The sequence below is a fragment of the Camelus bactrianus genome, chromosome 11 (genome assembly GCF_048773025.1).
Source record: "Camelus bactrianus isolate YW-2024 breed Bactrian camel chromosome 11, ASM4877302v1, whole genome shotgun sequence".
Taxonomy (NCBI): domain Eukaryota; kingdom Metazoa; phylum Chordata; class Mammalia; order Artiodactyla; family Camelidae; genus Camelus; species Camelus bactrianus.
Window position 1 is genome coordinate 30,252,028 of NC_133549.1, and position 13,052 is coordinate 30,265,079.

The 13,052-nt window shown below is 33.5% G+C and overlaps 1 protein-coding gene across 4 annotated transcripts in view; it reads right to left on the minus strand.

The window, feature by feature from the left end:
- ATRNL1 (attractin like 1) overlaps positions 1–13,052 on the minus strand; it is a 631,157-nt gene that overhangs the window by 581,433 nt on the left and 36,672 nt on the right. For all 4 annotated transcript variants that reach the window (XM_074373561.1, XM_010969913.3, XM_074373562.1 and 1 more), the window contains exon 6: positions 2,336–2,510. In XM_074373561.1, the coding sequence (XP_074229662.1) occupies positions 2,336–2,510 (175 nt within the window). The remainder of the gene's footprint in view (positions 1–2,335; positions 2,511–13,052) is intronic.

A 13,052-nucleotide genomic window follows, 5' to 3' on the forward strand; every position in this document is an offset into this window, starting at 1 on the left:
AACGTAAGCAATAGTGCAATGCACTGTTCTACACTTTTAAAGTCACATGGCACTCCTTGTTGCTTCTTGAAATCTCCAAGCAGCTCCTACTTCTAGGCTTTTGTCTGGCTCTTTTCTCTGCCTTCAGAGAACTGCACTGCCAATGCCTAACCTCCTTCAAGTCTTTGCTCAGTTCTCACTTTTCCCATGAAGCCTACCTTGACCACTACTTTTATAATTCCAACTCCTTCCTCTTTGGCATTCCTGATTTGCTTACCCTTGCTATCTATCTATCTATATAAATGTATGTTACGTGCATATATATAAAATTCACTCATAATATATTTATTTATCATGTTAATTACATTTTTTCTAATTGCCTGCTTTTCCTCACTAATTTCACAAAGACAGGGACATTTATTATGTCCACTGATAGTACACTAAGTACTAAGCACATAGTGAGAGTTCAAAACAACTTGCTATACCCATGAATACATGTTAATTTTCACTAATGTCAATGTACATATGTTCTATAAAATATTCTCTAATTTAATAGATACTAATATAAAAAATTTATACTATTTACTGAATAATTTGACTTAAATGTAACATCTACAACTCAATTAAATTCTACTATAGAAGATAAGTCAACTTATAACTGACACCATCACTTCTAAAAGCTTTTTAAACACCTTTACCTACACTCAGACTAATGAAAACATATTCTCTAGCCCGTGAAAACAGCAATAAAATTATTTCTAATTTGATACTTCATAGCTTAGTATAAAACTAAATAAACATGTAACCAGAAGAACCAGGCTTCAGACAAAATAAAGTTAAACTACTTGGTTCAAATGGAAAATGCATGTTTAGGAGAACAGCAAGTAATATTTATCACTTAATTTAAAATCTGCTATTCAACTTTTACAGAACACAAACTTCTAAGATTTCCATGTTTCCTTGACAACTATACTCTTTGTCTTTATAACTATACTTTGCAAATATCACAGTTTAATCCAAAATTCTACTTTATTTTCACAAGCACTTCATTTTCATTAATCATAATTATTTTCCTTTTCATTGTCACATGTAAGTCTCATTTCTTCAGGTTCTTTTCATATCTTAATAATTCAATTTAATCCCACCTCACTCAATTCTTTCTACTATCATTTATCCCTCCTATATTGTATAACAGAATTCTAACTGTTCACTTAAATATTTACCTGAAATTCTTCCTCCTTCTCTCCTGAATTTATTTTATTTTGTGCTTTAATACAAGTCATATTCAATCATAGTTTTAAAGCAATCACCTCTTATTCACAGAATTTTTTAAATCCTCAAAATTAATAGAGCTAATAGTTTTACAAATTTAGGGTTTCCAAATAAAACACAGAATGTCCAGTTAAATCTAAATTTCAGATAAACAACAAACAATTTTTTAGTATAAGTATGACCCATGTGATATTGAGGACAAAAACAAAAAATAAAATAAAATAAAATTACAAGCGGCCAGCGCATATGAAAAAATTATTCACTGCTGATCCAAAATTCAAATTTAACTGGGTGTCCTGCATATTCATCTGCTAAATCTGGGCACACACTCTGTTGGGTACACACCACTATGGTACACTGTTCAGGGGCAGTTCTGATTGGCTGATACCAAAGTTCCATCAGTTATTACACAGTACGAATATCACCCCTGAAAACAAATTGATAATCAAATTATTCTTCCTATTTCCTCTATTATTCTGTTATTGAATAGTTCATAAAATGCAATCACCAGCTTAAAAAAAATCAGATAAAGTTGACACTCATACAATTCTCATCATCATCCAATCATGCGAAGGACAATAGCTGTTGAAGTTAACAGTAAACAAATAACCTATTTTAAAATACTGGCACTCTCAACAAAAGCTTGTAAAGTAAATGCAAAGTAAAAGTTCAGGTAAACTAAAATTTGAAGAACAAACTGAAAGTATTTTTATATAAGCAATTACATTTCATTCTGAAAAAATACAAGGTGGCAGGATTCATAATGCCCAATAAAGGCCTGGCCTGGCCTGGCCTTATTTAAAGTTATTATTTTCTTATTCAAAATTTATTAAAGGCACTCTAGAAAGGTAATGAAGTATCCATACAGAACAAATGTATTTGCACAATGACCAATAATTAACTATGGATATACTGAGTTCATATATTCTCAAGTTAGTCCCATGTGGCAAACAGATACTATCACAAAAATAACCATTCATAAATTTGGATGGCAATAACATAAGACATTTGGAATAGTCATATAACAAAAAAATTCCAGCTTAAAAAATAGATTGCTAATATCTGGGGAAAAAAAAAAACTTACTTCAGGACCATTTGAAAAGAACTGTAGTTAAAAGTATATCCACCAATCACCCACATAAATTTCCCATGTAAAACAGCCTTATGGGAAGCCCGACCTACAGAAGGACTGAAGGGTTTAACATTTGGCAGAATCCAGTAAGACTCAGTGGAAGGAACATTCAAAGAACAATCAGGACCTATTTGAAAAAATAATAAAACAACACAATGCGTTAAACAAAGACTTTAGATTATAAAAATAGAATATATGGATTAAGAGAATTTAAAAGTTCAATGCTCATCATATTAATAAATGTAATGTACATAATAAGTGGTCTGAAATAAGACTTACAGGAAAAATCTAACAGTGAATGTAGATGGGGGGGAAAATCATATACTCAAAGCTGACTTGTTTATGTTCAAATAAATATCACAATGTGAAAGAATTATTAAAATAATAATAATCTCAGATTTACTTCAGTATGCTACTAGAATATTAGAATGGAAAACTATGTACTCAAATCCCAGTTCTGTCACTTACTAATAATATGACCTTGAGAAAGTCTGTTTACATCTGCCATCATCAAGCCTTCATCTATAAAGTAGAACTAACAATCTCCTAAGGGTTATTATATTTAACTTTTTAAAAGACAGTAGAAATGAAAATATTTATAAATTATAAACTATTAAAGAAATATAAAAATAAAAATTACATTTTTCTCAACATCATTAAGAAAAACTAAAACTGGCATCAGTAGAGAGGCTCATTACCCTCAAACAGAAAAATTATTATGCATAACAAAACAAAAGCTATTAATGAGTCCAGGATAATTTAAATACTATAAGTTGAAGACACTGCCTTTTCCTATCTACATTCATGATGTTACTCATGAGTCGTGGTTTCCTCCTCTGTAAAACACAGCAGACTACCTAGATCAGTGTTTCTCAAACTTAAGTTATGGAAAGAATGCCCCTAAAGGAAATAGATTTCTATCAAACCTAAGGGTTCATAAATTATTTTAATTCTAGTGAAACTAGTATGCTCAAACAATAACTAGGCATAAACTCCATATGACTAAGTTCTTTTATAATAAAACCAACATAAACTTATAAGTTACATATAAATACAAACTTATAAAAAAAACAGTAAAATTAACAGCTGCTTAAAATGATGGATGATGTTGTTCTGCTCAAACTAAATCCTTGGTCCCAAGTTGAAAACGATGTTAATTCTTACAGCACCTTTTTTACACTTTAAGAAACCTGTATTATTTTGACAACAGAATTCTCACATCACTTTTCTTTCATCTACCTTTTACAAACCTTTTAATTCCTATAATATGCCATCACATCATTTGACCTTCACTTGTCACAAAAATATCAGTACACTCCAGTAATATTCCTTTTAGCATATAATAAGGATACTATTTGGTCCTAACTCAACAGTCAACACAAATGCTGGAAATGCAATCAAGTGGCATTTTTACACAATTATGAGATCAATCACTTGATGTTAAATTTGCTTACATCAAAAAACTTTAGACTATCATTGAATCACAAAATTTTAAAACTTTCAAATAGACCCAGATGTCATTAGCCTTTACAGTTTTTATTTGCTTATTTCTTCACTCACCCATACATTATGCATTCATTCATCCATCTTCAAGTCCTTCTCAATGCTTATATTCTATTTTGTATTTTGCAGGTACAAGTTAGATAGCACCCTAGATTATCTTTTAAATCAGATATAAAAACTTTATAATTTCAGAGTGAAAAGACAACTATTCCTTGGTAAACCAAAGAAATTAAAGGAGCATGCTGATTTTTTTTAAATTTAACTAAAATTCTACATCACTTAGAATTCATTAAACTCAGGTTGGCAAGCAATAGCCCATAAGCAAAATCCAGCCCACCACCTGTTTTTGTAAATAAAGTTTCATTAGAACACAGTATGCTCGTTCATTTAAGTATTATCTATGGCTGCTTCTGCACTACAACAGCAGCGTTGAGCTGCTACAGAAGAGTTGAGCAGCTGCAACAGAGATCATATGACTCACAAAGCCAAAAATATTTACTATATGGCCTTTTACAGAAAAGTTTGCCAACCTCTAATTTAACTGAAAAGAAATGAGATCATATGGACATTATATATATGTAATATATCTGTTAGTCTGAAGAGTGTAATTTGTTTTCTTAAAAAGAAAATATAGATTTATTTTAAATCATGTAAGTCAGGAATAATAAAGCAAAAAGGGTAAAAAGGTTAATAATAAGTTAATCTGGGTAAAGGGCATTTATATATTCTTTGTATTATTTTTATTCTTGGAACTTTTCTATAAATTGGAAACTCTTTCTAAATAAACAGTTAAAAACAGTCTACCACCTAAAGGCACAGAGTTGGAAGCAGTTAAGTAATATCTGGGAATTGCTGGGCAGAGTTTGATGAGGAATAACAGCATGTAAAATTCTCAAGAGTTAGGGATATATTTAAATAAATAATATGTTTATGAAGTCTGCACTAAAACAAAACATTTCAAAGCAGCTTTGTGGTAGGCTGGATAATGATAAGCAGGTCTCCTAATCACTAGAACCTACGACTGTTACCTTGTCTGGCAAAAAGGACTCTGCAAGTATAATTAACTTAAGGATCCTGAGCTGGGGAGTTTACCCCAGATTAACCAAGGACACTCTGCAGGTGTTCTTATAAGAGAGCTCTGACTACAGAAGGAGAAGCAGTGTGACCACTAAAGCAAGATGCCTGTGCTCCGTGATTTGGAGATGGAGGAAGGAAAAAAGCCAAGGAATGCAGGGACTGCAACTCTAATTGCTGGAAAAGTCAAGTATGCAGATTCTTTTGCCTCCAGAGGGAGTGTGACCCTGCCAACACCTTAATTTTTGCCTCAGTGAAACTGATTTCAGACTTCTAAACTGCAGAACGGTAAGAGATTAATAAATATGTATTTTTTTAAGACACCAAGTTTGTGGTAACTTGTTATAGCAATTATAGGAAACTTAAAACTAAATTTATTAGTTTTATTGATTTATTTATGTAAAATAAATATTGCTATTTAATACAAGAAACTGGATTTTAGAGATTTTAAAATTTTTACTCTATAATCTAAAATATCTTATTTTCTATGCAAAAGGAAACAGCTGTCAAATTCTTCCTACCCTTGTTACTACTGTATTTCACGTAACTTCTAGCAGTTATTAGGAGAAATGCTCTATAGCCAAACTTTACAAATTGTCTTTATTTTACTAAATCAGTAAGTTTATAAATAGGGTGGAGATTTATGAATATGACTTACAAGTTTAAGGAAAATTAGATGTCTTAATTTGTAGTTCTCTGCATTCTGTAACTAAAATGATGTAAAGGTGTAAAAACTAAATACTAATTTATAGCACAATTAACTATAAAGAATGTTTTATACACACAAAAGGCTTCACCATCCATTAAACATCTAATATTTATATCTACATTTAAGGCTTTCCCAAAACTCCCTTTTTATAAAAATGCATCCATGAAGAATGTACCACTTCATTATCTGGCCCCTCATGGAACATCATCCCTGCACAACTTCTATCAATCAATATGGGAATCTCCTCAAGGTAAGCAGATTACAGCTATCTTGAAAAGGATGTAATAAACTAAATCACATTACAGTAGGTTTTCATAAAGATTTAATATGCTACCTTTTCCACAGGTTATGTATAGTTTAGTAATCCAAAGAGCATAAATGAATTTCTAACGCTGTACCTTTAGGCATTAGTGAAAGTCTGCTGAGACACAGATTTTTGAGGCTGTCCTATAATCATACAAAGTGGAATTATACTCTGATCCCTCTCAAATTTCTCCATCTCCACCCTCACAACCTCTCTTGAATTCCAGAATCAAAGTCAAACTACCTACAGGACGTTTCCACTTGGATGTCTAATAACCATCTTAAATTTAACATGTCCAAACCTAAAATCTCAAAGTTTCCCTCCCAAATCTACTCCTTCACCAGTGTTTACCATTTCAGTAAATGGCACCTCCATTCACCCAGTTGCTCAGGGCAAGGACCTTGGAGCTATTCTTGAGTTCTTTTTCCCCCACACCTATATCCAATCCACCAACAAATCCTGGACTGACCGTCCTTAGGTATGCAGGAATACAGCCCTTTTTTTTCCAATTGTTAAAATATGGAAATGCCTCCCTGATTATTAGTGCCTCACGTACCAGGCCATCCTCTTCCCTGGCCCCTCCCCTGAGATAATCCAGACCTCTGCACACAGGACTACTGAAGGAGTGATGCCTGCCCAGCCCAGCATGGCTCATCCAGGATCTTGTCCTGAGGCCAGCATCCACTTTGATTGGCTGATGTCTGAGTGTCTGTACCTTACCAATTATAAACATTTTTAAAATTCTGTCACCTCTACGGGACTCCCACCACTGATGCTTTCTTTTACAACTACCATCCTAGTCCAAGCCACCATCCAGTCTCACCTGGATTATCACAACTGTCTCCAAACTGATCTCCTTATTTCCAGTCTTGCTCCCTTCCTATCACATTCAACTTTCCACAATGCAATCAGAATGATTAATAATATAAATCCACTTTTATCATTTTCGTACTCAAAATCTTTCAGTGAGTCCCCATTGCACTTAAAATAGCACAGCCATGATTGGCCTCAGTATTCACTTATTGAATAAATGAATGAATGAACATATGAAAATAACCTTACAGCCATAAAAAATTAAGAGCAAGAGCTATGAAGCCAAACCTCGCTTTCCTATTTATTAGCCGTGAAACCTTGGATGAATTACCTAACTTCTCTAACTTCAGTTTAATCATGGAGATTATACCTAGAAGAACACAGGATTCTGTGAAGATAAAACAAGACTGAATGAGACTGTACTTAATATTTAATACTATAATAAAAGCTTCATAATAGCAGACTTATTATGAACTCCATGCTCCATTTTAACATACAAAGAAACTAAGTATAATTAAGTCTACAGGTAAAATAGGTTAATGACACCTAGTGTTATTAGATATTGCAAATATACATGCCAAAAGAAAACAGTAAAATTACAAGTAAAAAATTCCTTTAATTACAGGTAAAACCAATTGAGAAATAATTGCAAAGGACAAAACCTAGAATAAAGAAAGTACTACAGAGTTTCGAAAGTTTTTCCAAAGCAATTCCAGAACAACCGAATCACATTCTTTCTCCCTTCCCAAAGTACTCCATTTTGCACTGGAAAAGTTTCTCTAAAGGAGTCTATCTCTGATTTTAAATTGGAAATCAGCACAAAACTTTTACTTGCTTTATATAAATTAAGTCTATAAAATAACTTTCCTTCCATAAAGAAAGATAAAATTTAAAGTTTTCAAGTAAGTGAAACAGCAATTCCCCAATGGTCCCCCAAATTTATGAACAGATTTATATACCAACTTCCGATGTTACTGAAAAAACTATAAGTGCTATGTACAAAGACGCAGAATGGAAAACTTAGCACTAAAATTTTATCTCCCTCAACAATGAAGTACGAGTTGTTCCTTTCACTAATTAATATTTTAACAACATGCTTGGATTTCTTAAAAAAAAAAAAAAAAAAGAATGAGTCTGAATAGAGTTTCTTTATATCATTTAAAGCAGGAAAAGAAACCAAAACCTGATCTAGTCAAATAACGAATTTTCAGAGGGAAAAAAATCTCACTCCAGTTTTAGACCTCTTTGGTACAGTTTTGGCTAATACCTTTAATTCATATTTAATCTATGTTATGAAAAAAATATATTTATTTTACAATTAAGGTGGAACTTATTTAATAGGCAAATGTTTATTTTCTTTTCACAGTTCTCAACTGAAAATATTGAATAAACACTGCTAACTCTGAACTATACCAAATGCCGTTTGTTAAGTGGCATTTCCATAAATAACTCTATATTGATCCTTTAGTATTTTAAATGTCTAATAGTAACAGGTAAATATATATATACCCTCTAACAATATTTCCAGGGTAATAATAATATTATTTTAGTTGTAAGCCACAGAAACTACTTTTGGCTAGCTTAAGGAAAAATGGGAATTTGTTGACAAAATTCGAAGAAATACAGAGAATTTTAAAAAGAGGCTGAAAAATGAAGCTTAAAAGGAACAGGTATCTGGATTTATCATCCCATCAAGACTACTCTCAATGAGTGAAAGGCAATCTCCCAAAAAAGAAACTGACTTGCTAATAGGAAAGGAAAAATATGCTGAGAAGGGAGATTTTGAGGGGTATATGTAACTGAAGTCATTCCAGAAATAGTTTATGATTTAGTATGCGTACTGTCATTGCAAGAGTCCTTTCTTCTAACCTCGTTAGAAAAATCTGATCTTGTTTCAGTATCCAAAGTACTCCGAACATTTTCTAGGCCCATAAAACTAATCTCCAAAGGAGAGGTATCAATTTTAGTGTACTTTAAATGTCCACAGCTGTTCTGACAATATTTTAATTTTATAGAACAATGAACTAAGTGAGTAGTAGTCACTAAACTAGATCTGTTCCAGGAATACGTGGTTCTCACAATGCAGGTCAATGATACTACTACAGTACGGAAAGGAACTGCCCTTCTGATAGCAAAGATCAGTGCTTTCCAATTATTACTTTTGAGTTGTGAAAGGCTTGAAACAAAGCTTTAAAGACTTCAGTTCTGATTAGTTGAAAATAAAAAATACAGAGTTAGCTAGGATTAAGAGCAGGATTGGTTTATCCTATTTGTCTAAGTCAGGGGCAACAAAATAAGTGGTATAAGTATTTCAACATGAGGAAAGCTTCTGTAAGGAAGGAACCTATGTGTAGCACAGAATATTCTCTGAATTTTGTTGTAACCCACAGCTCAGTCCTTTGTTCTATTCTCTCTCTACACTCACTTCCCTCGTGATCTCATCTGATCTCATGGCTTTAAGTATCATCATTTTCAATTTAATATTTGTAAGCCAATCACCCCCAAATTGACAGCTACAGTACAAACCTCTGTCCACTAAACTCCAATTAGCTTTTCAACATGTCTATAAGACATTTCAAACTTAACATACCAAATTCCAACAGATCTTCCTCCTAAAATCTTCCTCATATAAGGCGAAGAGATTATAGGTCAAGTGGTAGAGCGCCTGCTTAGCACACACAAGGTCCTGGGTTCAATCCCCAGTACCTCCTCTAAAAATAAATAAATAAGTAAACCTAATTACCTCCCCACAAAAATAAATAAATAAATAAATAACCAAAAAACAAAAATAAACAAATAAATAAAATTATCCTTAAAAAATGTAATCTTCCTCATATAAAAAATCTTAAAGCCATCTTTGACTCTTTTCTTTTTCTCATCCCCTATATCCAATGCATCAACAAACCTTATTAACTCTGCTCTAAAATTACATTCAGTATTAAGCAATTCTTACCTGCTTCGCTGCCTGCCCACACTACCGTCACCTCTCATCAGGACTATAATTATAGCGGTAGCCTCTTAACTAGAACTCTACTTCCACAGTCTGTCCTCAATACAGAAGTCAACAGGAACCCTGTAAAACTAAGTCACACTCTTATCAATCTGCTCAAAGTTCTACACTGGCTCCCCATGTCACTCCAGGTAAAAGTCAAAATCCTTAAATGCCCCACAATGCCAAGGCGTAGCTCCTCTAGCTCCATTCTTCACATGCCGCCATTAGGCCAGCAACCCCTTAACTCCACACTCCTAGTCATCACCCTTGCTCTGTAACTTCTCTGAGCCCGTATCTGATGATCTCCCCCACAGTGACCCAATTTTAGGCACACTGGCCTTTTGCCGGTCTTTACACATATCAGGCATGTTCCTGCCAGAGAGACTTTGCTGTTCCCTCTGCTGGAACGTTCTTCTCCTAAATATCTATACAGCTAACTCTCTCACTTGCTTCAAGTCTTTGCTCAAACGTCACCTTCTTAATAAGGCCTAACTTGACCATTCTGTTTTAAATTGGAACTCTCATGTCCAGATCTATCCCTCTTTCTCAGTTCTACTTTATTTTTCCATCGCACCTAACCCTTTCTAATATACCATACTTATAATACATATGTTATGTTGGTTATCTATGGTCTAGTCTATCTCTCTTGGCTTGAATGTTAGGTCCACAAGGATCTGTGCCTTCTTTGTTTCATGATGTAACCAAAGGACCTAGAATAGCACCTAGCACTTAGAAGAAGCTCAAAAAATGTTACATAAAATTAACAAAAATAAATGAATTAATTAGTAAATAAAACTTGTTATATATACATACTTAACGTTCTTTTTATTTTTAAACAGTCAACTCTTCAAGTAGCTTAGGAACAAAAACTTACTGGCTCTTACAAAAAGTTGAATCTGCTGCTTTTGCTAGGTGGGGAGAATGAATAAAAACAGAAGAATTTAATCTAGTATGGTATCTGTTGCTTGTCTCTCCACAAATTTAAATAAAGTGGAGAGATCAAGTTCATTATTATTCAATTTCTAAAGGGAAATGTAAATGATCCTGTAAATTTCTTCAAAGCAAACTTTAGGCTCACAAATATTTATATACACTATTCTGAAGTAACTGTGTCCTAATTTGTTACATGACTAACCCAGGAAAAAAATAATTTATGATAAAATATTTATAGCTTTGAGTTAAAAGATTTTATATTTGTCTAAAAAGAACAAGAGTATCAAGTTTTTACAACCCGAATAATGCCATGGAGTTTGTGTGTGCTCTGGTAGTCAATACTGCCACCCAATGGCAAATGCTAAAATCTAAAAGCAAAGGATGAAACAAATATAGGACCAAGGATCTCAGAACCAGATGCTAAAATTCAAATGGTTCCCTCAATATTTAAAATTACGTTTTATATATCGACGAAATTACATAATTTATTGGAGTACTAGTCTTCTAACTAAAACATCTACACTTGAATGCTCACGTGTCACTAAATCAGCAAACTAATACATTTGTAATTCATTCATTCAACGAAAGAAGAAAAAAAATCTGAGTGCCTCCCACATAGCAGGCACTACAGAAGGTGCTGGGAACATAAAGGTGATCAAAACATAATCGTTCCTAACTTTCATGGAGTTTACATTCCAGTAGGAAACATAATCAAAGAATCACACAAACATAAATGTGGCAAGTGCTGTAAATTTAAAAGGTAGGGTCCTATGAAAGCGCACAACGGAGGGATCTGACCTGGTCTGAGAATGTCGATGGAGGGGGGTGTTCTAGGAGGAAGTGGAGACGTAAGAAAGGCCTTGAGATATTTAGGGACGAAGAACACGCAAGGGACTGAAATAAATCCAAACAAAGGGTAACTTTAAATAAAGAATCAGAGATACTATTAAAAAACTATCACATTACCTGATTAGCATATTCAGATATTGACTATTAATCAATAATGTAAAGGCAGAAAAAAACCAACTCCAAATCCTTACATGAGAACGGTGTCTTAAGTGGACTGAAAAGGAATGCTGACTATCCCTAAAGTATATCCTGAAGACGTTTTAAAGGACTGACCCACAGGACTGAGCAGGACATTCTGGAACAGGAAAGTTCCAGGGACAGTTTTTAAATGGTTAAGAAATGGTGCCATCTAGTCTTAAAATACAATCCTATGCATTTGGGGAAGTGCCTCAAACAGCTAAAAGAAGACAGCAGATGGTTAAGGAAGAAAGACTTCAATGAGAAAGTTAAAGGGGGTTGAGGGGGAGAATAGTGCTGGCTAAGCAGAAATTTTAGGAAATACTACACAGAAAAACCAAAACAAAGTAACAAGAAGCCCAGGTGGGACAAGCACTAGAGAAATGTGAGGAAGGGGACTCAAGACTTAACAAAAAGCTAGGCTTCTCCTCTGTGTTCTCGTAAGAAAACCTCGGTTTCTTATAAGCAATACTTTCTTTTTTTTTTCTGGCATAGAACCAAATAGAATCAAGTTAACCAACATAGAGGGATAAAATATAATTAAGGTAGCAAAGAATCCAAAAAAGACACTGAATCTCATTAAAAAAGATTACCTCCTCAGCTCTCATGTTCAAATATCTCTAGTCCTTAGATCATTCCCCAGATGTCCTAGAAACAAATCTCTCTCCATTTCCCCTCAGTGATTCCTCCCATTCTCTGTATCTAAAATAAGAACATCATTTTCCCCCTGATGATATGGTCACAAGCCCACCTACTTTAAGTTATGCTTCCTTAAATATAGAATCAGGATCAGGCTGGAGGCTCAAAGAAACCTCACCTGTCTGGAAAGAAGCACAATCTCTATTTCTCCAAATACTCACAAAACATTCATATCATTTCAGAGATCAAATTACTTAATTACTAAGAATTAATAATGGTACCAAAACATTTCTGATTTCTCCATAGTATTTTATAATTTTATTAAGCATTTCACATTATTCTCATTTTTGAAAAACATATGTCTATCTGTGTATCTGTATCTGTGAATACATGTTTATATAAGCTACTCATATTTTCACTTTGCTTTAAGGGTGACCATACTCAGTATTTTGCTTCCCCATCTCCATTTGCTTACAGATATATGAGAGCCAGGAATTTTGTAACCTGAGGCCCCACTTAAATCAAGACTAAAAAAATGTGAAAGGCCAAAAAGCAAAAGCCAGAAAAACAGAAGATAATACTTTCAACCAGATCGATAATACAAAACTCCCAGAACATAAAAGCATTTGAAAGTAGGACTAATAAAAGGAAGTAAAGAAGAAAAAAGAAGAGAGAA